The sequence below is a fragment of the Entelurus aequoreus genome, linkage group LG12 (assembly GCF_033978785.1).
Source record: "Entelurus aequoreus isolate RoL-2023_Sb linkage group LG12, RoL_Eaeq_v1.1, whole genome shotgun sequence".
In the NCBI taxonomy this organism is placed as follows: Eukaryota; Metazoa; Chordata; class Actinopteri; order Syngnathiformes; family Syngnathidae; genus Entelurus; species Entelurus aequoreus.
Window position 1 is genome coordinate 63,256,690 of NC_084742.1, and position 25,000 is coordinate 63,281,689.

Consider the following 25,000-nt stretch of genomic DNA (forward strand, 5'->3'; position numbering starts at 1 on the left):
AGTTACAAGTATTACTATTGTGTGTGTGTGTGTGTATAAGGACTGCAAAATGGCACCCGTTAGCAGACATATTATCTGGCGTTTTTGTCAGCTTCAAACACTGATGACCTCTATTAAACAAGACAAGAAGCAAGGAATCGAACAAACATAATTCAATTTGGCTCAATGAGGAGAAACGTCTGGACTGTGCTCTTTGTGCAGTACCACCACGCTCTGACGAAAGATTGTACGCCTCCTCTTTTATTTGGACTATCCCTAATTACATGCCAACAGCTGTTTCTGAGGGAGGGGGGTCGTAAACAGCCATCGCCTTTGAGTACAAACCGTTCAAAGAAAAGGTCGTAAAACAGTTCAGAGAAAAGGTCGCCCGGAGGGGAGTCTGGTCCTGCTTCCTCTCCGCTTTGTAGTTCTCGGGTCAAGACAAAATCTTTCTGTGGATTACAATGCATCAGAGAAACAGAACACCTTCATTTTGCTTCCCATCCTACAGAGTGGAGTTTTACAAGCCTTCTTCTTGGTATGATCAAAGACAGCTTTTGTCTGCTCGCCGGGAACTCATGGAAACTCAAAGTTTTGTGATAACTTAGATACAATTATTCTGACAGTTTTGTTTCACAATATTATGCAAAAGCAACTTTTCTTACCTTCTAGTACCTGCTGATGTGTATTCGGGATCTGCATAAATCCTGAAAATCGTCCGTGGCGATGCCGTAGTCGATAAGCGTCTTCTTTTTCTCTATCTTGTTATGGGACATGCTGTTGCCATTTCTAATATAAAGTAGCGTAAAGTTCTAACTTATATCTTGCTATGGAAGCGCTAAAACATACCGGTGTAGTGAGTTTACATTATTCACCCAAGGAACTTTAGTTATTAGAGAGGACGGTTTTTCACGGGACACATTTCCGGCGTTGTTGTTGTTGTTGCACTAGTGAGCCACGGATGAGGAGATGCTGCTCCGTTATTGATTGAAGTAAAGTCTGAATGTCATTAAAACAGTGTAGCATGCTACACCGCTACAACAAAGATGACGGGGAGAAGACGCTGTCGAAGGTGAGCCACCTAAATAAGACCGCCCACAAAAGCGACTGTCAGAAAGCGACTTGAAGATGATCTGTAAAACATCATCTATGCAACATTTAGACCAAAGAACCACCATCACATGTGATGTAGACCACAAGGAAGTCTTTTACATTTAGAAAAAATAATATTACCCCTTTAAAGGCCTACTGAAATGATTTTTTTTTATTTAAACGGGGATAGCAGATCTATTCTATGTGTCATACTTGATCATTTCGCGATATTGCCATATTTTTGCTGAAAGGATTTAGTATAGAACAACGACGATAAAGATTGCAACTTTTGGTATCTGATAAAAAAAAGGCTTGCCCCTACCGGAAGTAGCGTGACGTAGTCAGTTGAACATATATGCAAAGTTCCCTATTGTTTACAATGATGGCCGCATGAAGTGAGAGAGATTCGGACCGAGAAAGCGACAATTTCCCCATTAATTTGAGCAAGGATGAAAGATTTGTGGATGAGTAAAGTGCAAGTGAAGGACTAGTGGGGAGTTGAAGCTATTCAGATAGGGAAGATGCTGTGAGAGCCGGGGGTGACCTGATATTCAGCTGGGAATGACTACAACAGTAAATAAACACAAGACATATATATACTCTATTAGCCACAACACAACCAGGCTTATATTTAATATGCCACAAATTAATCCTGCATAAAAACACCTACGTGTTTGTTATGCTAGCTCCTAGCTCCTCTGCTAGCTCCTAGCTCTATAGAACACGCCAATACAATTCAAACACCTGATCAACACACACAATCACTCAGCCCAAAAGACCGTTCACCTAACCCAAGGTTCATAAAGCTTATATATTTTTAAAAATTTACGTACATACGCAAAAAAAAGTTGCGCACATACGGTCAAGCGATCAAATGTTTAGAAGCCAAAGCTGCATACGCACAGTAGCACGTCTGCGTCTTTGCCATCCAAATCAAAGTAATCCTGGTAAGAGTCTGTGTTGTCCCAGTTCTCTACAGGCGTCTGTGTATCGAAGTCAAAAGTCCTCCTGGTTAGAGTCTCTGTTATCCGAGTTCTTCCATCTTGACTGCATCTTTCGGGAATGTAAACAAAGAAGCGCCGGCTGTGTACTGTTGTGGCTGACTACGTTCGAAAAATACGTCCATTTCGCACCGACAACTTTCTTCTTTGCTTGCTCAGCTTCTTTCTCCATAATGCAATGAACATGATTGCAACAGATTCACGAACACAGATGTCCAGAATACTGGAATTATGAAATGAAAACAGAGCTTTTTCGTATTGGCTTCAATGTGGAAGGCATACCCGTGTTCCCCGGGCTACGTCACGCGCAGACGTCATCCTCAGAGGCGTTTCGAACCGGAAGTTTAACGAAATTTAAAATGTCACTTTATAAGTTAACCCGGCCGTATTGGCATGTGTTATAATGTTAAGATTTCATCATTGATATATAAACTATCAGACTGCGTGGTCGGTAGTAGTGGCTTTCAGTAGGCCTTTAATGCGCCCTTTTGTATGAAAAAAGACCTGACTAGACCTGCTCATCGGCAGTGCGCCTTATAATCTGGTCCAGAAAATACGGTATTTGTGCTTTTTTATATTTTAAAATTGATGATACCGCTCTTCCTGACAGATGATACGCAGACCATTCCGTCCTCATTCGGGAACTGCATCCTGTCCTCGCTGTCCCTCCCCCAGCTGGAGAAGGTGGTCATCGATGGCGATCAAATCCAGCTGCAGCCTCCGCCCGAGCAAATATCAGGCTGCATGACCGTCCAGGTGGAGGGCGAGACCGTAACCCTTTTAGACTACATACACCTTGAGCAGATGCCCGCTTTGATGGAGCCCACCCCTCAGGAGGAGTCCCCAAACGAGGAGGATGAGGCAGAAAGCGAGGAAGCGGACGGCGACGACGACGACGACTCCATGAAGCCGGCAGCTTTTCAACCGCTCAAACAGAGCACGCGACTGGAGCTGAAGAGGAAAGCCGTGTCGGACAGAGACGTGGACTCCGAGGCAGCCAAGCGGCAAAGGAAGAAGCACCCGGGTAACAAGACGTGTCCCGTGTGCGGCAAGAACTTCCTCAGAGCCGCGGCCATGAGGCGACACCAGGAGACGCACTCTGAGAACCGGGACCTGAGGTACAAGTGCGCCCACTGCGACAAGCGCTTCAGGGACCAGTACGACATGAACCGCCACAACATGCGCGTCCACGAGAGAGAAGAACCAAACTCCACCACCGAAGACGTGGTGGAGCCGGGCTCTCTGGAGATGTTGGACAACAAAAACTGTTCCCTGTGTGGGAAGTTCTTTGCTCGGCAGGTGGACATGGAGCGCCACATGAAGTCCCACTCGGAGGACCGCCCCTACAAGTGCTTATTCTGTGAGAAAAGGTTCAAGAACCCGTACGTGCTCAAAAGGCATCAGAAGGAGATTTGCAAGAGCAAGGAGCTGAAGAGCTCCGTGGTGAAGAAGTGCGACGAGCAGCCGTCTGACTCGCCGCTGCTGCCCTTAGAAGGCTCGCCTGAAGGTAAAGTGTGTCCCATCTGCAGCAGGACGCTGCCTTGCAGCGCGGACATCGCCAAGCACCTTCGTTCTCACACCCAGGAGCGTCCCTTCATCTGCGTCACCTGCGACAAGGGCTTCAAGTACCGCGACACGCTCAAGAAGCACCAGATCATCCACGGGCACGAGGGTGTGCGCGAGGAGGCCAGCAAGAGCGTGGAACAGATCCTGGCCGAGGCAGACGCGCAGACGTGCAGCGAGAGCCAGAAGAACCCGGAAGAAGCCCAGCCTCAGAAAGCTCCTCCTCAAAGAGCTCGTAGCAAAGCCCTCAAAGTGTGTCCCGTGTGCTCCAGAGCCTTCGACAACGTCAAGACGCTCAACCGCCACATTCAGTGCCACACGGAGGAGCGGCCGTACCACTGCGTGCACTGCAAGAAGCGCTTCAAGCACATGCACGGCCTCAAGAGGCACCAGATCTACGCCATCTGCCACAAGAAAATGTCCCGCTTCTCCTGGATGAAGGAGGTCACGGCCGGGCCCAGCCAGAGTGACGGCCAGCAAGCCCCGCCCCTCCAGATCCCCGTGTGGTGTTCGAACTGCGGCAAGCACTTTGAGTTCCTCTCCGCCCTGAAGGAGCACCAGGAGAAGGTCTGCAAGGTGGACCTGAGGGACGTCATGACGTGCCACGACTGCGGGAAGGAGTTCAAGAGCGTGACCATGCTGAAGGTGCATCAGAGGATCCACGACCCGCTCTACTGCAAAGAGTGCGGCAAGATCCTCGCCAGCGAGGCGGCCTTCGAGAGGCACAAGCTGATGCACCGGCCCATGGCGTGCACCATGTGCGACAAGACCTTCACGCTGCTGCGGCGCCTCAGGGAGCACTACGAGAAGCAGCACGCCTTCACCGGGCCGTATCCCTGCTCGCAGTGCGACAAGAGCTTCGTGCAGCTCTCCTACCTCGCCATCCACCAAAGGATCCACAAGGGGGAGTTCCCCTTCGCCTGCGACATGTGCCCCGAGAAGTTCCGCTCGTCCAACTGCCTGACGGTCCACCAGCGCAAGCACACGGGCGAGAAGCCCTTCCTGTGCTGGCAGTGCGGCAAGTGCTACCGCTCGGCCTCCGAGCTCACCGTGCACATGGGGACGCACTCGGAGGAGCGGCCGTGGGCGTGCGCGCAGTGCGACATGGCGTACCGCACCAAGCTGCAGCTCACCAACCACGTGGAGCAGGTGCACATCGGCGTGCGCTACCCCTGCAACAGCTGCGGCAAGCAGTTCATGAAGGAGACGTCCCTGAAGCGCCACGAGCTCATCCACACCGGCGAGCGGCCGCACCAGTGCACCGTGTGCGGCAAGACCTTCCTGACCGCCAACGAGCTCCGCCTCCACAACCGCTACCACACGGGCGAGCGGCCGTACAAGTGCGACGTGTGCGGGAAGGCCTTCATCCAGTCGGGGTACCTCAAGTCGCACATGCGCATCCACACGGGGGAGAAGCCGTTCAAATGCGAAGTGTGCAACAAGGGCTTCCGGCTGTCGTACCACATGAAGAAGCACCGCCGCACGCACGCCGGCAAAGCCAAAAGCTACACGTGCGAGGAGTGCGGCGTGTCCTTCCTCCATAAAAAGTCCCTGTGGGAACACTGCGTCACGCACGAGGTCAAGCTGGAACATTCCTTCACGGAGGTCAGACTTGAGTTTCAGTAGAAGCATCAACTGCTGTTATTTACCCATAATGCCTTACTGTCTACTTTTTATCCTTTATGCTCACAAAGTTACCTGATGGAATATCTGCGTCTATTCAGTTTTGTTTTCAACTAACTTGTAATATTTAAAGCTGTGTGGGGAAAAAAAAAAACAGCACATTTTACAATAAACTATACAAGCATTCATTGAAAAGTACTTTTTCTTTGCCTTTTTCAAATGATTTTGTATGCACAGACTTGAGAGGAAGTCATTGTTTGTGTAGTTGCATTCTTTATCCAGCAGGTGGCAGTAGAGTAGCTCCAATCACCAGCAGCAGCAGCTGATCCTGAGTGACTATTGCAGTGTCGCCCCCTACTGGATGCTTGCTTACACTGCTGTTAAGTACACTATTGTTATCAAAGTGATGCTCAGCTGTTGTTGCTTGCTGGTCTCATGTTTCTCCTCGTGTCTTTCAGGTCTGACTGCATCCCTCAATATCTCAGGTCCACTTCCGGTTAGGAAACCAAAGCTTTTTTCAATAACCAGGATGAGTCAGAGCCTGTTTGACCCCAAGCCCAGTGATTGCTTCAGTGTGTCCTGGAGGGAGTGGGTTCACTTCCCTGCAAGGTATCACACTTGCCTGACCACAACACACACTAATTATCTGCATGCAATCACTGCAGAAGTGTTTTTTTTTTTTTTTTATCTCCACCAGCCCACATTTTCATATTAAAGTAGAATTACCGTGTGGAATTTGAGATGTGTCGCTGCTGATGTGCACACTTGCCACAACACTACGCTGTTTTTGTTATCATCTAATACACATGTCAAACTCAAGCCACGGGGGCCCGATGTCAATCAATCAATCAAACTTTATTTATAAAGCGCTTTTCATACATAAAAGAAATGCAACGCAAAGTGCTTTACAAAGTTAAAAACAATACCCTGGTGACCCATATCCCACTGTGGAGGGGGGCGTGGCCTGCGGGCCTGCCGCGGAACGGGGTGTTGCCAGGACCGGCCTTAAGACAGCGACCGGTGCATAGATGGCCCAGGTGGGCCTTGTTATCTAATCACCTGTCGCCTTTATTAGCAGCAGCCGTGATTAGACAAGTAGTTGGATTTGGAGGTGCTGCTGAGCGGACGCAGGAGAGAAAGACAGTTTGCTGGAAAGCAAAAGACTTTTCACTATTATACGAAAATAAAACAGTGTTATACACGGAATTCCTGGCTCTCCTGGCAGTGTGTGGTGGTCTGAAGAACCCACGAGAGGGCAACCTCTACATTTGCATATGTAGAGTTGCCCTCTAGTGGAAGAACCCACTAGGGATGATGCTCGAAACCGGTTTTCCCGGTTGTTCGATAAGAAAAGAACCGAGTCCTCTGCTTCGAATCCCTTTTGAGAACCGGTACCCGTTATCGAGACCACTATAGTAAAGAAAAAGAGTTGGTTCTTTATTCGAGTCGCTGAGAACGAATCCCTTCCCACAGGAAATGCCCTATGAGACGCAATGTTATTGTAGACTCTTACTGACACCTTGTGGTGATATGAAAATACTACGCGTCATTAGTTTGGGCACTTCCGGGTTTGCGAGTCAGTTCATGAACTGAGACAATTGAGAAGTAGACAAGTTGTTAGTTCCTACAAACCTAGGAAAAGATAAGTCTGTAAGTAAACTGTTTAACTTGTTTTTATAACTCAATATTAAGGTGGAAAGTGTTTCAATTTGATACTAAGATGTCTATTGAAAAACGATTTTTGTGCACTTTTTTAATGGATGTTTTGAGGACTTAAAATGGCTGCCAGTCGTGTATTTCCACCATCGAAATATTTTCAACACTCAGAAGTATTTGTTTGATGATAGTACTGTATATTTTTGTGAAGCTAATATTTACATATTGTGTATTACATTTCAGTATGTTAATTGAATCACATAGCTTATACATTTGTCATTGTGTGTATTTCAGTTTTTAAAAAAAAAATAACAGTCAAGACAAAGCAAGATCAACAACAATAAAGAGCCTAAATGGATTAATCTGCTTTGGAACTTTATTAGACGTCTTGGATTGTTTGTTAGCTGTCTGCCAAGCTGTATAACCTCAACACGTATAGTGAGGGCAGAACAGGCAATATGCAATTATTGCCAGGCTTCGCTCTCATGTAAGGGAAGAAGAATTGTTGATTGATGACTGTGGTGTTCTTAGTGTCATAGTGTGTGTAGTTAGTATGTTCCAATAGCAGCAGAAGTGCACTTTTTGGAGAGCTGTATTATTTTCAGTTTTGTGCCCAAGGGACTGATTTTATTTAACACTATATTATTATTTATACACCTATAGTGATCACAGAGACAGGTGGTTATTGTGTTACTGTATATATTTGTTTTTCTGAAAAATCCCACTTAATATACTTTGGGTAACAACAGTCAATATTTATTTTTTTTAATTTTTTTAGGGGGCTAACAGTCAATATTTATTTTTTTATTTAATTTTATTTTTTTCTTATAAAATAAAAGTGAGCTTTTGTTAAACCAAATATTGTGTTTTTTTCCATATACAACAACCTATCTGGAATCGATAAGAGAATTCGATAATGGGCTCGAACTCTATAATTTCTTATCAAACATCATCCCTAGAACCCACATTTGCAAATGTAGAGGTTGCCCTCTAGTGGGTTCTTCCAGTTGAGGGCAACCTCTACATTTGCAAATGTGTGGCGCATTATGAAGCGTAAAATACGACAGCGGAGACCCCGGACTGTTGAACGACTGAAGCTCTACATAAAACAAGAATGGGAAATAATTCCACTTTCAAAGCTTCAACAATTAGTTTCCTCAGTTCCCAATCGTTTGAGTGTTGTTAAAAGGAAAGACCATGTAACACAGTGGTGAACATGCCCTTTCCCAACTACTTTGGCACGTGTTGCAGCCATGAAATTCTAAGTTAATTATTATTTCCAAAAAGAATATAAAGTTTATGAGTTTGAACATCAAATATCTTGTCTTTGTAGTGCATTCAACTGAATATGGGTTGAAAAGGATTTGCAAATCATTGTATTCCGTTTATATTTACATCTAACACAATTTCCCAACTCATATGGAAACGGGGTTTGTACATCTGCACACTATTGATTTTTTTTTATCCTGCACTACCATGAGCTAATGCAACAAAATTCCGTTCTTATCTGTGCTGTAAAGTTCAAATTTGAATGACAATAAAAAGGAAGACTAAGTCTAAGTATGATGCAGACTAGAAGTGCATCGCGCCGACTGCTACATTAAGTCGGTCATGTTTTAGATGATTTATTTCTTTAACTCAATAAATTTCATCCACTTCTTCTCAGCACTGTCCTAAGCGCACTTTCCTTCTTCCCATGATTGGATACACGTTACGTCCATCTCTAGCTATAAGCTAACGCTAGCGCACAGTGTAAAACTTAAGACCAGATGGCCCCGCCACATCACTTCATATGGCCTGCGAACGTCCAGAAATTATATACTGCACGTCAATAAAATAACTTATCTTTTCTTACTAAATGTATTCATTCTTTCCATTATGATAGAAAAATGTACTGCATTAAATTTCATACCTTTTTTAAAGTATAATATCCAATGTCAGTGTTTCCCATAAACTGCCAAGATACCTGTGGCGGTGGGTCGTGGCTATGGGCGTGGTCACCATGACATCAAGTAATTTGCATAATTTACTACAATGATATGATTTTCTCTAAAAAAGCTCAAAAAATGTATACTTACTAATTAGTAATAACCGTTTTGTTTTAAACGTCCATCCATCCATCCATTTTACAATATAATTACAACACTTTATGTACATATTTATATACAGATTTGAACAATAAGTTATTCACTGAAATATATTTATTAATTGTGGTTCTTACAAAAAATATAAAAGCTAAAATTATTTATATAATAATTTAACTTTAGCCTACTACTACAACCATATTATTTACCAGCAACATAAAGTGAAACAGAGGCAGAGGTGTCCTGCCACAGTCAGTAACAAATAAACAGAAAACAGTAGTGGTGGTAGATAGACACAGAGCTTCATCAAACATCTGATCCACTAAACAAAGAGCTCCAAAAATCTTGAACTTTAGACTGCCATCAGTTTTACTCCCTACACTTAACCATGTGTTTCCTACTGCCTGCAGACTTTGCACCCTTTATTATATACACATGTTGTGTTTCTAATATAAATACATTTAATAAAGTCAAATACAAATAAGGCAACAAGAGAAGTATCCTACACTTCTCTTTTGTAAAGTAAATCTGAACAGCCTATATGGGCATCTACATCAACTATATGATTTGCCTGGGAAGCTGGAGAGGACCAAAAAAAAAAAAAAATTATTTTTTAATTTTTATTTTTTTGTTTGTGGCGGACGTAATTCTTTCGTGGCGGGCCGCCACAAATAAATGAATGTGTGGGAAACACTGAATATTGCAATAAATATGATCATACTTGATGATCTGCCAGTTTTTTACTGTAAAATCTACGATTGTTTTTACGGTGTATTATTGTAAATGGAAAAACGGTACCATGTTTTTTGTTTTTTTTACCGTTAAAAACTGGCGGTTCAATTTGCCAGGATTTAAAAAAACAACCTGATATTGTTTTTGTATTTACAGTAAGTCGGACCAGTTTCCAGTGAGGGTTGGACTCCGCCAAGGCTGCCCTTTAAAGTTAAAGTACCAATGATTGTCACACACAAACAAGGTGTGGCGATATGATTCTTTGCATTTGACCCATCCCCCTTGATCACCCCCTGGGGGGTGAGGTGAGGGGAGCAGTGAGCAGCAGCGGGAATCATTTTTGGTGATTTAACCCCCAATTCCAACCCTTGATGCTGAGTGCCAAGCAGGGAGGTAATGGCTCCCATTTTTATAGTCTTTGGTATGACTCGGCCGGGGTTTGAACTCACAACCTACCCATCTCAGGGCGGACACTCTAACCACTAGGGCGTTGAGGGGTTCTGGTTTGTTGGCTGCAGGATTAGGTCTCTGGTTTTTGCAGATGATGTGGTCCTGATGGCTTCACACACAGTATAGAAAGTTTGGTGGACAAAATGAGACAAAGGAGAAGTTGCATAATACATATCTTTCTCTGGCATCGTTGGAGAAAGTTGTACATGTAAACAGTGAGTTCAAGGGCTGCCAAAATTAGTAGGACAAAACGGCACTCGCCAAATACTCTCATCAGAAAAGCATGTTTAATATAAATAGTGGATAAATAAAGGATGTATAGTGGGATTTCTAACAATTAGGGAGGTTTGTGTCATGTTTGTCCTCCTACAGAAACCCTATTAAAACAAAAATATATTTTTCCCCTTTTTTTAAATTTTCATAAATTTTTGAAAAGCTCCAGGGAGCCACCAGGGCAACACTAAAGAGCCGCAGGTTGCAGACCCCCCCGCGCTCTCAAGCGAAAACGATTATTATTAAGTGGCACGTGTTGCAGGAATCTGACATAACGCAGTTTGCCGAACATCCGACAAACTGCAGCCGCTTCTGCACAGATTATTTTGTTCTGATGGACAGCATGCACGCTGGAGGAGAGGGGGCGGGAAAAAAACCCACGATGACCCTTGTACGTTACTACGGAAACATTTCAACAAAGGCATCTTTTTTTTTTAAAATTATTTCTTCCATATGAGCGACTGCATCCAGTCCGTTTTGGAATGGTTTGTTGTTGTCTTCCTCTGTGTCTAGCCCCGCCCTCTTTATGTACCCTACCACTGGGGAAGGGTGCCAAAAAGCAGCATGTATGCAAGGCTTTAGCATTAGCGAATATAGGATTGCTCTCCTAATCAAGCGTCCTCGTGTGACCCCCCCCCCCCCCCCCCCCCCCGCCCGCACGCCTGCACGCACGGACATTTGGTTCTTGATTTACTGGCGTTGTGCTGCGTTTTCTGCGAGCTTATCAGTTGCGCTCCTACTAGAGCATGTGCACTCATGCACCTTTTAACGCCGCATGCAGCATTCATGACAGTTTTCTTGTTGCCTCCTTCGCCATGTTTCATTTTCACGCATCAGCTCCTCTTGCTTGAATGAGTGTTTGCTCATTTACTGAATGAATGGCGTGCAGAAGGACGTTCAAAAGTTATTTGCAGGAAATGGGTTTGTAGGTGCTATTTTTTTATTTTTTTTATTTATTCTGGCCCCTGGCAAAAACACACTAGCAGCTTAGGGCCACAATGACTAGTGGGGACCACATGATTATGGCAACCGATCACTTTAGTAGCTAATCGTTGTCGTGCTTTGCAGGTGTTTGCTTGTTCTACCTTGAACCTTTTGCAGTTATTAGGGATGTCTGATAATGGCTTTTTTGCCGATATTCCGATATTGTCCAACTCTTAATTACTGATACCGATATATATACCGTATTTTTCGGACTATAAGTCAGTTTTTTTCATAGTTTGGCCGGGGGTGCGACTTATACTCAGGAGCGACTTATGTGTGAAATTATTAAAGGCCTACTGAAATGATTTTTTTAAATTTAAACGGGGATAGCAGATCCATTCTATGTGTCATACTGGATCATTTCGCGATATTGCCATATTTTTGCTGAAAGGATTTAGTAGAGAACAACGACGATAAAGTTCGCAACTTTTGGTCGCTGATAAAAAAAAAAGCCTTGCCTGTACCGGAAGTAGCGTGACGTCGCAGGTTGAAAGGCTCCTCACATTTCCCCATTGTTTACACCAGCAGCGAGAGCGATTCGGACCGAGAAAGCGACGATTACCCCATTAATTTGAGCCAGGATGAAAGATTCGTGGATGAGGAACGTGAGAGTGAAGGACTAGAGTGCAGTGCAGGACGTATCTTTTTTCGCTCTGACCGTAACTTAGGTAAAAGGGCTCATTGGATTCCACCCTTTCTCCTTTTTCTATTGTGGATCACAGATTTGTATATTAAACCACCTCGGATACTATATCCTCTTGAAAATGACAGTCGAACGCGAAATGGACATTCACAGTGACTTTTATCTCCACGACAATACATCGGTGAAGCACTTTAGCTACGGAGCTAACGTGATAGCATCGTGCTTAAATGCAGATAGAAACAAAAGAAATAAGCCCCTGACTGGAAGGATAGACAGAAGATCAACAATACTACTATCAGGAGACACCGAACCAAACACTGGACCTGTAACTACACCGTTAATGCTGTGCCGCCTGTCAAAGCCTAGCAATGCTGTTGCTAATGACGCCATTTAAGCTAACTTAGCTACGGGACCTCGTCAGAGCTATGATAAAAACATTAGCGCTCCACCTACGCCAGCCCTCATCTGCTCATCAACACCCGTGCTCACCTGTGTTCCAGCGATCGACGGCGCGACAAAGGACTTCACCCGATCATCGATGCGGTCGGCGGCTAGCGTCGGATAGCGCGTCTGCTATCCAAGTCAAAGTCCTCCTGGTTGTGTTGCTGCAGCCGGCCGCTAATACACCGATCCCACCTACAGCTTTCTTCTTTGCAGTCTCCATTGTTCATTAAACAAATTGCAAAAGATTCACCAACACAGATGTCCAGAATACTGTGGAATTTTGTGATGAAAACAGAGCTGTTTGTATTGAGATACAATGTGTCCGAATACTTCCGCTTCAACCATTGACGTCACGCGCAAACGTCATCATACATAGACGTTTTCAACCGGAAGTTTAGCGGGAACTTTAAAATGTCACGTTATAAGTTAACCCGGCCGTATTGGCATGTGTTGCAATGTTAAGATTTCATCATTGATATATAAACTATCAGACTGCGTGGTCGGTAGTAGTGGCTTTCAGTAGGCCTTTAACACATTACCGTAAAATATCAAATATTATTTAGCTCATTCACGTAAGAGACTAGACATATAAGATTTCGTGGGATTTAACGATTAGGAGTGACAGATTGTTTGGTAAACGTATAGCATGTTCTATATGTTATAGTTATTTGAATGACTCTTACCATAATATGTTACGTTAACATACCAGGCACGTTCTCAGTTGGTTATTTATGCCTCATATAACGTACACTTATTCAGCCTGTTGTTCACTATTCTTTATCTATTTTAAATTGCCTTTCAAATGTCTATTCTTGGTGTTGGGTTTTATCAAATACATTTCCCCCAAAAATGCGACTTATATATGTTTTTTTCCTCCTTTATTATGCATTTTCGGCCAGTGCGACTTATACTCCGGAGCGACTTATAGTCCGAAAAATACGGTAGTCGTGGAATTAACACATTATGCGTAATTTTGCTGTGATGCCCCGCTGGATGCATTAAACAATGTAACAAGGTTTTCCAAAATAAATCGACTCAAGTTATGGAAAAAAATGCCAACATGGCACTGCCATATTTATTATTGAAGTCACAAAGTGCATTATTTTTTTAACATGCCTCAAAACAGCAGCTTGGAATGTGGGACATGCTCTCCCTGAAATAATCCTGATACCCACTACAACTATGGGAAACACTGTACTTTGACTTTCACAAAGTGCATTTATTTTTTATTTTTTTTAAACATGCCTCAAAACAACAATTACAAAAACAATAAAGGCACACAGCTTCAGTCCAGAGTATACTATAAACTGGGCTCAATCTGCCCTGTTCTTAACGTATTCGTGTGAGTAACAAAAATGTGCAAATAAAAACAAGAAAGGCACAAAAATACAAAACTGCTTCAGTCTAGACTAGTAGAAAACACAGCCATCCTTTAAAGTGCATGAACATTAATAAAACTGCTTCAGTCTAGACTAGTAGAAAACACAGCCATCCTTTAAAGTGCATGAACATTAATAAAACTGCTTCAGTCTGGACTAGTAGAAAACACAGCCATCCTTTAAAGTACATTGGGGAAAAAAGGCACAAAACATAAATAAAACAGCTTCACTCAGTCCAGACTATTGTCTATTTGTGCAACAGATCTTTTTCTCCTTGTCATCACGTGTGAGAGGTAGATTTTTCTGAATGAAAAAAAGCATCTGCAAGGGGTTCTGGGTATTTGTTCTGTTGTGTTTATGTTGTGTTACGGTGCGGATGTTCTCCCGAAATGTGTTTGTCATTCTTGTTTGGTGTGAGTTCACAGTGTGGCGCATATTTGTAACAGTGTTAAAGTTGTTTATACGGCAACCCTCAGTGTGACCTGTATGGCTGTTGATCAAGTATGCTGTGCATTAGTTAGTGCGTGTGTCAAGCCGTAGATATTATGTGACTGGGCCAGTACGCAAAGGCAGCGCCTTCAAGGATTAATTGGCGCTCTGTACATCTTCCTGCTTCCGTGTACACAACGGCGTTAGAAAGTCACAAATTTTACTTTTGGAAACCGATACCGATAATTTCCGATATTACTTTTTAAAGCATTTATCGGCTGATAATATCGGACCGCCATCCCTAGCAATTATGCTTTTTTTTTCTGCTAAACTTTTATTATTTGTATTAGTTTTAATTCGGTTTAGCATCATGGCGTCGGTGTCCATTCAAAAAGTCCATGCAGATAATTGCTAATTTAGCATTGCTTCGAATAGCGTTATTGTGACAGATTCACGGTCGTATTCCTAATACGACCGTACTATTCGAGTTTGTGTTATAGCCCAACCTTTTCCCCCAAAGATATGTCTAAATTACACTTGAATGGGTGACAAAGGGCAGCCTTGGCGGAGTCCAACCCTCACTGGAAACGTGTCCGACTTACTGCCGGCAATGCGAACCATGCACTGACACTGATCATACAGGGAGCGGACCGCCACAATCAGACAGTCCGATACCCCATACTCTCTGAGCACTCCCCACAGGACTTCCCGAGGGAAACGGTCGAATGCCTTCTCCAAGTCCACAAAGCACATGTAGACTGGTTGGGCAAACTCCCATGCACCCTCAAGGACCCTGCCGAGAGTATAGAGCTGGTCCACAGTTCCACGACCAGGACGAAAACCACACTGTTCCTCCTGAATCCGAGGTTCGACTATCCGGCGTAGCCTCCTCTCCAGTACACCTGAATAGACCTTACCAGGAAGGCTGAGGAGTGTGATCCCACGATAGTTGGAACACACCCTCCGGTTCCCCTTCTTAAAGAGAGGAACCACCACCCCGGTCTGCCAATCCAGAGGTACTGCCCTTGATGTCCATATTCCTCAACCGATGTGCTAGTATTTATTTAGGAATCACAGATTACATTGCAAAACATCTTTGACAAAACATGATTGTAATGCAAGACCATTTTTTGTATTTTGTTATTGTTAGACCGAATGTGACATGCAGTGCTATTATTGTAAAACCGGAAGTGTGTGATTGGTTTGAGAAGGTGTCTTGACATGTTTTGACGATGAGAAGTGACTCTAGACTTCCTGCCTAGCGTCGTCTCTTTCTGCTGAGTTTTTATGCCGTCGTACAAAAGCAGTTACAGTAACAATCTACGTTCGATGTTACCAACGTGGACTTATATAGACACTTACATCATGTGTTGCCTTCATTCTAACACTTATATAAGACTTTTAAAGTCATTTTGATAGTAGGCTATTATAGCTAATATAGACACTTACGTTACGTGTTGCCTTCATTATAACACTTAGGGCTTTTCATTTTTTGCAGCTCCAGACAGATTAGTTTTTTGTATTTTTAGTCCAATGTGGCTCTTTCAACGTTTTGGGTGGCTGACCCCTGGACTGTACCAATGTGCAGTGAGCGTCTCATGCAGCATTTTAAGTGGGGTTACCAATTTTTCATTTTACTCCTGGTTGTTTATTTTTTAATTGAATTGAATTATAATTATACAGCGCTTTTCTCGAGTGACTCAAAGCACTTTTACATAGTGAAACCCAATATCTAAGTTGCATTTAAACCCGTGTGGGTGGCACTGGGAGCAGGTGGGTAAAGTGTCTTGCCCAAGGACACAACGGAAGTGACTAGGATGGCGAAATAATAATAATAATAATAGATTTTATTTGTAAAAAGCACTTTACATTGAGTAAACAACCTCAAAGTGCTACAGTGTATTAAAAAAAAGAAGATAATACAAATAAAATAAAAACTAAAACAGCCAAATAGCCAAAACTAGTATACTAAAAAAAAGTTTTTTTTTTAAAGAAGGGTTTTTAAGCCTTTTTTAAAAGCATCCACAGTCTGTGGTGCCCTCAGGTGGTCGGGGAGAGCGTTCAACAGACTGGGAGCGGCGGAGCAGAAAGCCCGGTCTCCCATTGTCCGCAGCTTTGTCCTCGGAGGTTGGAGGAGGTTAGCCTGTCCGGAGCGGAGGTGTCATGTGGAGGATTTGGGGGTGAGTAGTTCTTTGAGGTAGAGGGGGGCATTTCCATGGAGGCACTGGTGGGTTAATAGGGAGACTTTGTATTCAATCCTGAGTGGAACAGGAAAGGAAGCCAGTGAAGGGATTTGAGAGTTTGTTTGATATGGTCATATTTCCGCACTCTCATCAGGATCCTAGCAGCACTATTCTGTATGTATTGCAGCTTCTGGATGTTCTTGCTGGGGATCCCGACAAGAAGTGTGTTGCAGTAGTCTAGCGGGGATCGAACCTGGAACCCTCAAGTTGCTGGAACGGCCACTCTACCAACCGAGCTATGCCGTTTACGTGGGGTGTACCGCTTGCTTGTTATACTCGCTCCCCCCCCCCCCCCGGTATAGACTATTTGCTTGCCTAACAGAATTGCTATTGTGACATCCAGTGGACACATTTAGAACTGCAGTTTATTTCATTTCAATCAATCAATCAATAAATGTTTATTTATATAGCCCTAAATCACAAGTGTGTCAAAGGGCTGCTCAAGCCACAACGACATCCACAGTACAGAGCCCACATAAGGGCAAGGAAAAACTCACCCCAGTGGGACGTCGATGGGAATGACTATGATAAACCTTGGAGAGGACCGCATATGTGGGTAACCCCACCCCCCTCTAGGGGAGACCGAAAGCAATGGATGTCGAGTGGGTCTGACATAGTATTGTGAAAGTCCAGTCCATAGTGGATTTAACATAATAGTGTGAGAGTCCCGTCCATAGTGGATCTAACATAATAGTGTGAGAGTCCAGTCCATAGTGGATCTAACATAATAGTGTGAGAGTCCAGTCCATAGTGGATCTAACATAATAGTGTGAGAGTCCAGTCAATAGTGGATCTAACATAATAGTGAGAGTCCAGTCCATAGTGGATCTAACATAATAGTGAGAGTCCAGTCCATAGTGGATCTAACATAATGGTGAGAGTCCAGTCCATAGTGGATCTAACATAATAGTGAGAGTCCAGTCCATAGTGGATCTAACATAATAGTGAGAGACTCCAGTCCATAGTGGATCTAACATAATAGTGTGAGAGTCCAGTCCATAGTGGATCTAACATAATAGTGAGAGTCCAGTCCATAGTGGATCTAACATAGTAGTGAGAGTCCAGTCCATAGTGGATCTAACATCATAGTGAGAGTCCAGTCCATAGTGGATCTAACATAGTAGTGAGAGTCCAGTCCATAGTGGATCTAACATAGTAGTGAGAGTCCAGTCCATAGTGGATCTAACATAATAGTGTGAGAGTCCAGTCCATAGTGGATCTAACATAATAGTGTGAGAGTCCCGTCCATAGTGGATCTAACATAATAGTGTGAGAGTCCAGTCCATAATGGATCTAACATAATAGTGAGAGTCCAGTCCATAGTGGATCTAACATAATAGTGTGAGAGTCCAGTCCATAGTGGATCTAACATAATAGTGTGAGAGTCCAGTCAATAGTGGATCTAACATAATAGTGAGAGTCCAGTCCATAGTGGATCTAACATCATAGTGAGAGTCCAGTCCATAGTGGATCTAACATAATGGTGAGAGTCCAGTCCATAGTGGATCTAACATAATAGTGTGAGAGTCCAGTCCATAGTGGATCTAACATAATAGTGTGAGAGTCCAGTCCATAGTGGATCTAACATAATAGTGTGAGAGTCCAGTCCATAGTGGATCTAACATAATAGTGAGAGTCCAGTCCATAGTGGATCTAACATAATAGTGAGAGTCCAGTCCATAGTGGATCTAACATAATAGTGAGAGTCCAGTCCATAGTGGATCTAACATAATAGTGAGAGTCCAGTCCATAGTGGATCTAACATAATAGTGAGAGTCCGTCCATAGTGGATCTAACATAATAGTGAGAGTCCAGTCCATAGTGGATCTAACATAATAGTGAGAGTCCAGTCCATAGTGGGGCCAGCAGGAGACCATCCCGAGCGGAAACAGGTCAGCAGCGCAGAGATGTCCCCAACCGATACACAGGCGAGCGGTCCACCCCGGGTCCCGACTCTGGACAGCCAGCACTTCATCCATGGCCACCGGACCAGAGGAGAAAATCTCGGGGCTGGATTGAACCTGTTCACGGGCCTGATCCGGTCCACGGGCTGCATGTTTGACACCCCTGCGCTAGTGCCTCTCACGATGCCCCCACCCCCACACACACTTCACCACTGCTTTGAACCGATGAAGGGGAGAGAGATCTGGTTTTCGGTGGGGGGTCTTGCAAGGGAGAAAAGGCGTCCCCCTGCAAAAACTGATGAAGCCCTGACCCGCTAGCGCGCCATAAGAGGAGCGTCCCCGATAAAGACGCCAACAAGGTCATCCTGCTGATCCCGCCGGAGCTTTGCGGCGCCGTCATCATCCTCACAGTGGTCCCTCGCCGCCTCCGTGCGGCGAGAGGTCACAGATTGAGGTCACCGTTGACCACTTCCTAGACGTCCCAGCAGGGGGGTGTTTGACCCACTTTCTACCGCAGCCTATAGAGCAGGGGTGTCAAAGTCAAATACAGAGTGGGCCAAAATGTAAAACTGAACAAAGTTTTGAACAAAGGTTGAACAAATGCACCTTTTAATAGCGACCCAAACAAGTTTTGCATTGAATATTGAACAAGCAAGGCTTATATAACTTTATAGTGACACGCAAAATCCAGTTTCAAATAATAATTCAAAAATATCAATGGCATATCAAATACAATTTAAATACAAATGTAATGCCTCTTTTCTATTTGCAGCCTTCTGAGGTAAATATCAACATTCACTTTTTCCACAGGCTGATAAGAAATTTGAAAATAAAATAGCAATAATGAATGAATCAAACATTCAAGCCTTGAAGTAGCAAGAGAAAGTGCATGAATAAAATGTTAATTATTGCTCAGTTTGCTACACTGATTTGCTTTAACACTGAATGTGGAACAAGCAAAGCTTATATAACTTAATAGTGCAAAATCAACTTTCGAAAAACAAACGAAAAAACATCAATGGTATATTAAATCAAATCGAAATAAATAATTGAATGCCTCTTTTCTATTTGCAGCCTTCTGAGGTAAATATCAACATGAACTTTTTCCACAGGCTAATAAATTTGAAAATAAAATGTAATATCGGAAATTATCGGTATCGGTTTTATTATTATCGATATCGTTTTTTAATTGTATTTTTTATTTTTATTAAATCAACATAAAAACACAATATACACTTACAATTAGTGCACCAACCCAAAAAACCTCCCTCCCCCATTTACACTCATTCACACAAAAGGGTTGTTTATTTCTGTTATTAATATTCTGGTTCCTACATTATATATCAATATATATCAATACAGTCTGCAAGGGATACAGTCCGTAAGCACACATGATTGTGCGTGCTGCTGGTCTACTAATAGTACTAACCTTTAACAGTTCATTTGACTCATTTTCATTCATTACTAGTTTCTATGTAACTGTTTTTATATTGTTTTACTTTCTTTTTTATTCAAGAATTTTTTATTTATTTATTTATCTTATTGTATTTTATTATTATTTTTAAAAAAGGACCTTATCTTCACCATACCTGGTTGTCCAAATTAGGCATAATAATGTGTTAATTCCACGACTGTCTATATCGGTATTGGTTGATTTCGGTATCGGTAATTAAGAGTTGGACAATATCGGATATCGGCATTTAAGCACGATGCTATCACGTTAGCTCCGTAGCTAAAGAGCTTCGCCGATGTATTGTCGTGGAGATAAACTGTAAATGTCCATTTCGCGTTCTCGACTCTCATTTTCAAGAGGATATAGTATCCGAGGTGGTTTAACATACAAATCCGTGATCCGCAATAGAAAAAGGCGAAAGTGTGGAATCCAATGAGCCCTTGTACCTAAGTTACGGTCAGAGCGAAAAAAGATACGTCCTGCACTGCACGCTAGTCCTTCACTCTCACGTTCCTCATCCACGATCTTTCATCCTGGCTCAAATTAATGGGGTAATCGTCGCTTTCTCGGTCCGAATCGCTCTCGCTGCTGGTGTAAACAATGGGGAAATGTGAGGAGCCCTTCAACCTGCGACGTCACGCTACTTCCGGTACAGGCAAGAATTTTTTTTATCAGCGATCAAAAGTTGCAAACTTTATCGTCGATGTTCTCTACTAAATCCTTTCAGCAAAAATATGGCAATATCGCAAAATGATCAAGTATGACACATAGAATGGACCTGCTATCCCCGTTTAAATAGGAAAATCTCATTTCAGTAGGCCTTTATGGGCCAAATGAAATTACACAGCGGGCCAGATTTGGCCCGCGGGCCAGAGTTTGACACCCATGCTATAAATAGCTAGTTCTAAATTGTTATGGAAAATAATAATGTAACGTTAGGTAATTACAGTACTCCATACTTGCCAACCCTCCCGTTTTTAGCGGGAGAATCCCGATATTCAGCGCCTCTCCCGACATCCTCCCGGCAGAGATTTTCTCCCGACAAACTCCCGGTATTCAGCCGGAGCTGGAGGCCACGCCCCCTCCAGCTCAATGCGGACCTGAGACTGAGTGGGGACAGCCTGTTCTCACGTCCGCTTTCCCACAAAATAAACAGCTTGCCTGCCCAAAGACGTCATAACATCTAGGGCCTTTTTATAGAGTGCACAACTGCGCACACAACAAGGAGACGAAGCAGAAGAACGAGGAAACTACAGACATGGCGGCCGAAATGATATACTCATCATGAACGGAGAAGTTGAACAGGACAATACTGCCATCTAATGGATAGCCACTGGAACACTGAAATTCAAGTTTGTTTGTTTTTTTTCTATGTAAATAAAATAAAATTATATATATATATATATATATATATATATATATATATATATATATATATATATATATATATATATAGCTAGAATTCACTGAAAGTCAAGTATTTCATACATATATATATATATATATATATATATATATATATATATATATATATATATATATATATATATATATATATATATATATATATATATATATATATATATATATATATATGTGTGTATATGTATGTATGTATGAAATACTTAATTAGATTATCCAAAAAATAGTGCTCGATACCGTGGTAGAGCGTAATATGTATGTGTGGGAAAAAATCACAAGACTATTTCATCTCTACAGGCCTGTTTCATGAGGGATTTCCTCAATCCTCAGGATTGAGGAAATCCCTCATGAAACAGGCCTGTAGAGATGAAATAGTCTTGTGATTTTTTCCCACACATACATATATATATATATATATATATATATATATATATATATATATATATATATATATATATATATATATATATATATATATATATATATATATATGTGTGTGTGAAATATATATGAAATACTCAAGTTGGTGAATTCTAGCTGTAAATAACCACACCCACAAACATGCCCCCGCCCACCCACCCACCTCCCGATATTGGAGGTATCAAGGTTGGCAAGTATGCAGTACTCCCACCTTACATTCCTCAGGGACATTTGTATTAGATCTTTTAAGCAGGTGTTTTTTGTTGACATTGTTATTGCCTTCTGGTTAGCTAATGTTTGCCCTGCAGGTAATAGTCACTTTTCCACCCCTTTACATATTAGGTATAGTTGCAAGCCTAGTTGTTAAAGTGCACATCATTCATGTTAATTAGGCAATATCACATGAGAGGGACTGCTGTTTTTTAATTTGAGCACTGCTGCGATTCGGTTAAAGATAATAATAACATAACATTCTCATATAATATTTTATACTGTTACTTTGCATTCTGCTATTCAGCATTTCACTGTAATGATGACAATAAATTGATTGTTAGAAATTCATTTTTTATTTTTTGTATTCATTTATTTATTCATATTTTTTTTTAATCTTGTTAACTATTCTGAATGTTAATTTGCTTTCTTTAAGTAAAAAAAAAAGGTCAAAGACAAATCTATTCGGTTTTTTGTGAGTATATACACTTCACTGCTAATAATGTAACGTTAGGTAATTACAGTACTCCCACCTTACATTCCTCAGAGACATTTGTATTAGTTCTTTTAAGCAGGTGTTTTTTGTTGACATTGTTATTGCCTTCTGGTTAGCTAATGTTTGCCCTGCAGGTAATAGTCACTTTTCCACCCCTTTACATATTAGTTATAGTTGCAAGCCTAGTTGTTAAAGTGCACATCATTCATGTTAATTAGGCAATATCACATGAGAGGGACTGCTGTTTTTTAATTTGAGCACTGCTGTGATTCGGTTAAAGATAATAATAATATAACATTCTCATATAATATGTTAATTTGCTTTCTTTAAGTGGGGGCGCCACCTAAAATCTTGCCTAGGGCGCCAGATTGGTTAGGGCCAGGCCTGCCTGAGATCAGCCGTCATGCACATCAGGCTGATGGATGGATGGATGGATGGATGGATGGATGGATGGCTTGCAAAGTGCGCACAGGAGTCCAGCATGATGTTTGAATTATTGCGCGTGAGATTTATTGCGGTGCCAAATTACGCACGAAAACCTTCAGTTATATGTCATGTAATATACACCCCCCCCACCCCCACCCCCACCGCCCCACCCTTGAAGCAGTCTTACAAAGATCATAATTCAAGCTTCTCCTTTCTGAGAAGAAAAAAAAAAAAAAAAAAAAAACAGAGGGGGGGAGAGAGAAAGAGAAATGACGTTATTTGAACGCGTGCCCAAAAGTCCTTAATGAATAAGTTAGGACGAGTTGGAGGCAAATGCTGGCCCAGCTGTTTCCTGTTGAGAATGTCTGTGTGTGTAATGTAGATAAATGTCAGGGATTTTCTCTCTAAATCCGTCTCCTGTTCGCTAAATCTCACTTCTCCAAAACGAGCGTGCGCAATGGAACAAAGTGGGAATATTGCGATGTGACATTGGCCGCATCTCGTCCGCCGTTTTCTCTCTCCCCGGTTTTTTTTTTTTTTTTTTTTTTTTCTCCTTTTTTTTTTTCTTTCTCTATTTTCTCTCTCCTCCGTTTTTTTTTTTTTTTTTTCACTTTTGAATGACTTGAAACAAGTTGACTTTTCGCCGGGTGTGTTTTTTTGTTGCGTTTCTTTGCGGAGACTCCGCGGGGATGACCTGCGCTCTTTCCTTCCAGTGGCATCTATGGGACGTCCTCAAGGTAAACGTACTCTTCTTCTCGTTATCATCAATGCGCGCTCCAACTTTATATGTCATTATTCCAGCCCGTCTTTGTCCATGTTTCTCCTTTTTCACGCATGCATTGCCGCTCTGCTCGAAATTGCTTGCATCGGACATTTACTGCGTCAAAGTTTGTGAATGGGGCCCCCAAATGTCATTATTATTATTATTTATTTTATTTTTTTGCAGAAAATGCACTGCGTGACCCTGAACTTTGCAATGTTTATTCTGATTTTTGTGTTTCCTCTGTTTTGCTCGCTTAAAATGCGCATCTGGACATTTAACGCATGCGTAATTACGCACCGCACCTTAGCTTTTTTTTTTTTTTTACATATTTACTGTGTTTAAGGACGTTTCCACTCTATTAAAAATGTAATATTCTGACGTTCCCCCGCATCCCTCTTCCACTTTAAAGAGTTTGGGTGTATTTTACGCACAATATGCTGACTTTAAAGTGGAAGAGGGAAGAGTTTGGATGTCTTTTACGCATCCTGGGTCATGTTTGGATTGTTGGCTCTGCACTGATGCTCTTCCTTTCTCTCTCTCAGAGTGCGATGTGCTGGATCTCCTGTAGCCACACCCTCTCACTACTGCTGTGCGTCCTCAGCCTGACTCCGGCGGCTACAGGGGCGAGGCCAGAGACGCTGTGCGGGGCGGAGCTGGTCGACACGCTGCAGTTCGTGTGCGGAGAGAGGGGCTTTTATTTCAGTAAGTGCACCCTCTTTTATTTATTCATGAAGCCGGTCTGCGCCTGGTCCCGGGGCGCTCATAAATAAAAGAGCAGGCAAAGTTGGACGTCTGGGGCTTCAGCATCCTCCTCCTTCCACTTGGAGGAAAGTATAGGAAGCTTGTTGGAACCTTGTCGCCAGGCCCGGCCCTAACCAATATGGCGCCCTAGGCAAGATTTTAGGTGGCGCCCCCCACATCGGCAGTGAAGTGTATATACTCACAAAAAACCGAATAGCTTTGTCTTTGACCCTTTTTTTTTACTTAAAGAAAGCAAATTAACATTCAGAATAGTTAACAAGATAAAAAAAAAATATGAATAAATAAATGAATACAAAAAATAAAAAATGAATTTAAGTAACAGTATAAAATATTATATGAGAATGTTATGTTATGATTATCTTTAACCGAATCACAGCAGTGCTCAAATTAAAAAAAACAGCATTCCCTCTCATGTGACATTGCTTAATTAACACTAATGATGTGCACTTTAACAACTAGACTTACAACTATACCTAATATATAAAGGGGTGGAAAAGTGACTATTACCTGCAGGGCAAACATTAGCTAACCAGAAGGCAATTATAATGTAAACAAAAAACACCTGCTTA

General features: G+C 42.4%; 2 protein-coding genes across 3 annotated transcripts in view; both read left to right on the forward strand.

Annotated features, from left to right (window-relative positions):
• The window catches only part of LOC133662919 (zinc finger protein 11-like), an 18,897-nt gene extending 13,451 nt beyond the window's left edge, over positions 1-5,446 (forward strand). Inside the window, exon 7 of the mRNA XM_062067114.1 lies at positions 2,683-5,446. Coding sequence (XP_061923098.1) covers positions 2,683-5,261 — 2,579 coding nt within the window. The 3' untranslated portion in view covers positions 5,262-5,446. The remainder of the gene's footprint in view (positions 1-2,682) is intronic.
• Positions 5,447-5,574: 128 nt separating this feature from the next.
• igf1 (insulin-like growth factor 1) overlaps positions 5,575-25,000 on the forward strand; it is an 88,429-nt gene continuing 69,003 nt past the window's right edge. Inside the window, exons 1-2 of one of the 2 annotated variants that reach the window (XM_062066405.1) lie at positions 5,575-5,867; positions 24,212-24,371. In XM_062066405.1, coding sequence (XP_061922389.1) covers positions 24,218-24,371 — 154 coding nt within the window. In that variant the 5' untranslated portion in view covers positions 5,575-5,867; positions 24,212-24,217. Of the gene's footprint in view, positions 5,868-23,533; positions 23,644-24,211; positions 24,372-25,000 lie in introns of those variants that run through there. The other variant, XM_062066404.1, reaches the window with a different exon arrangement.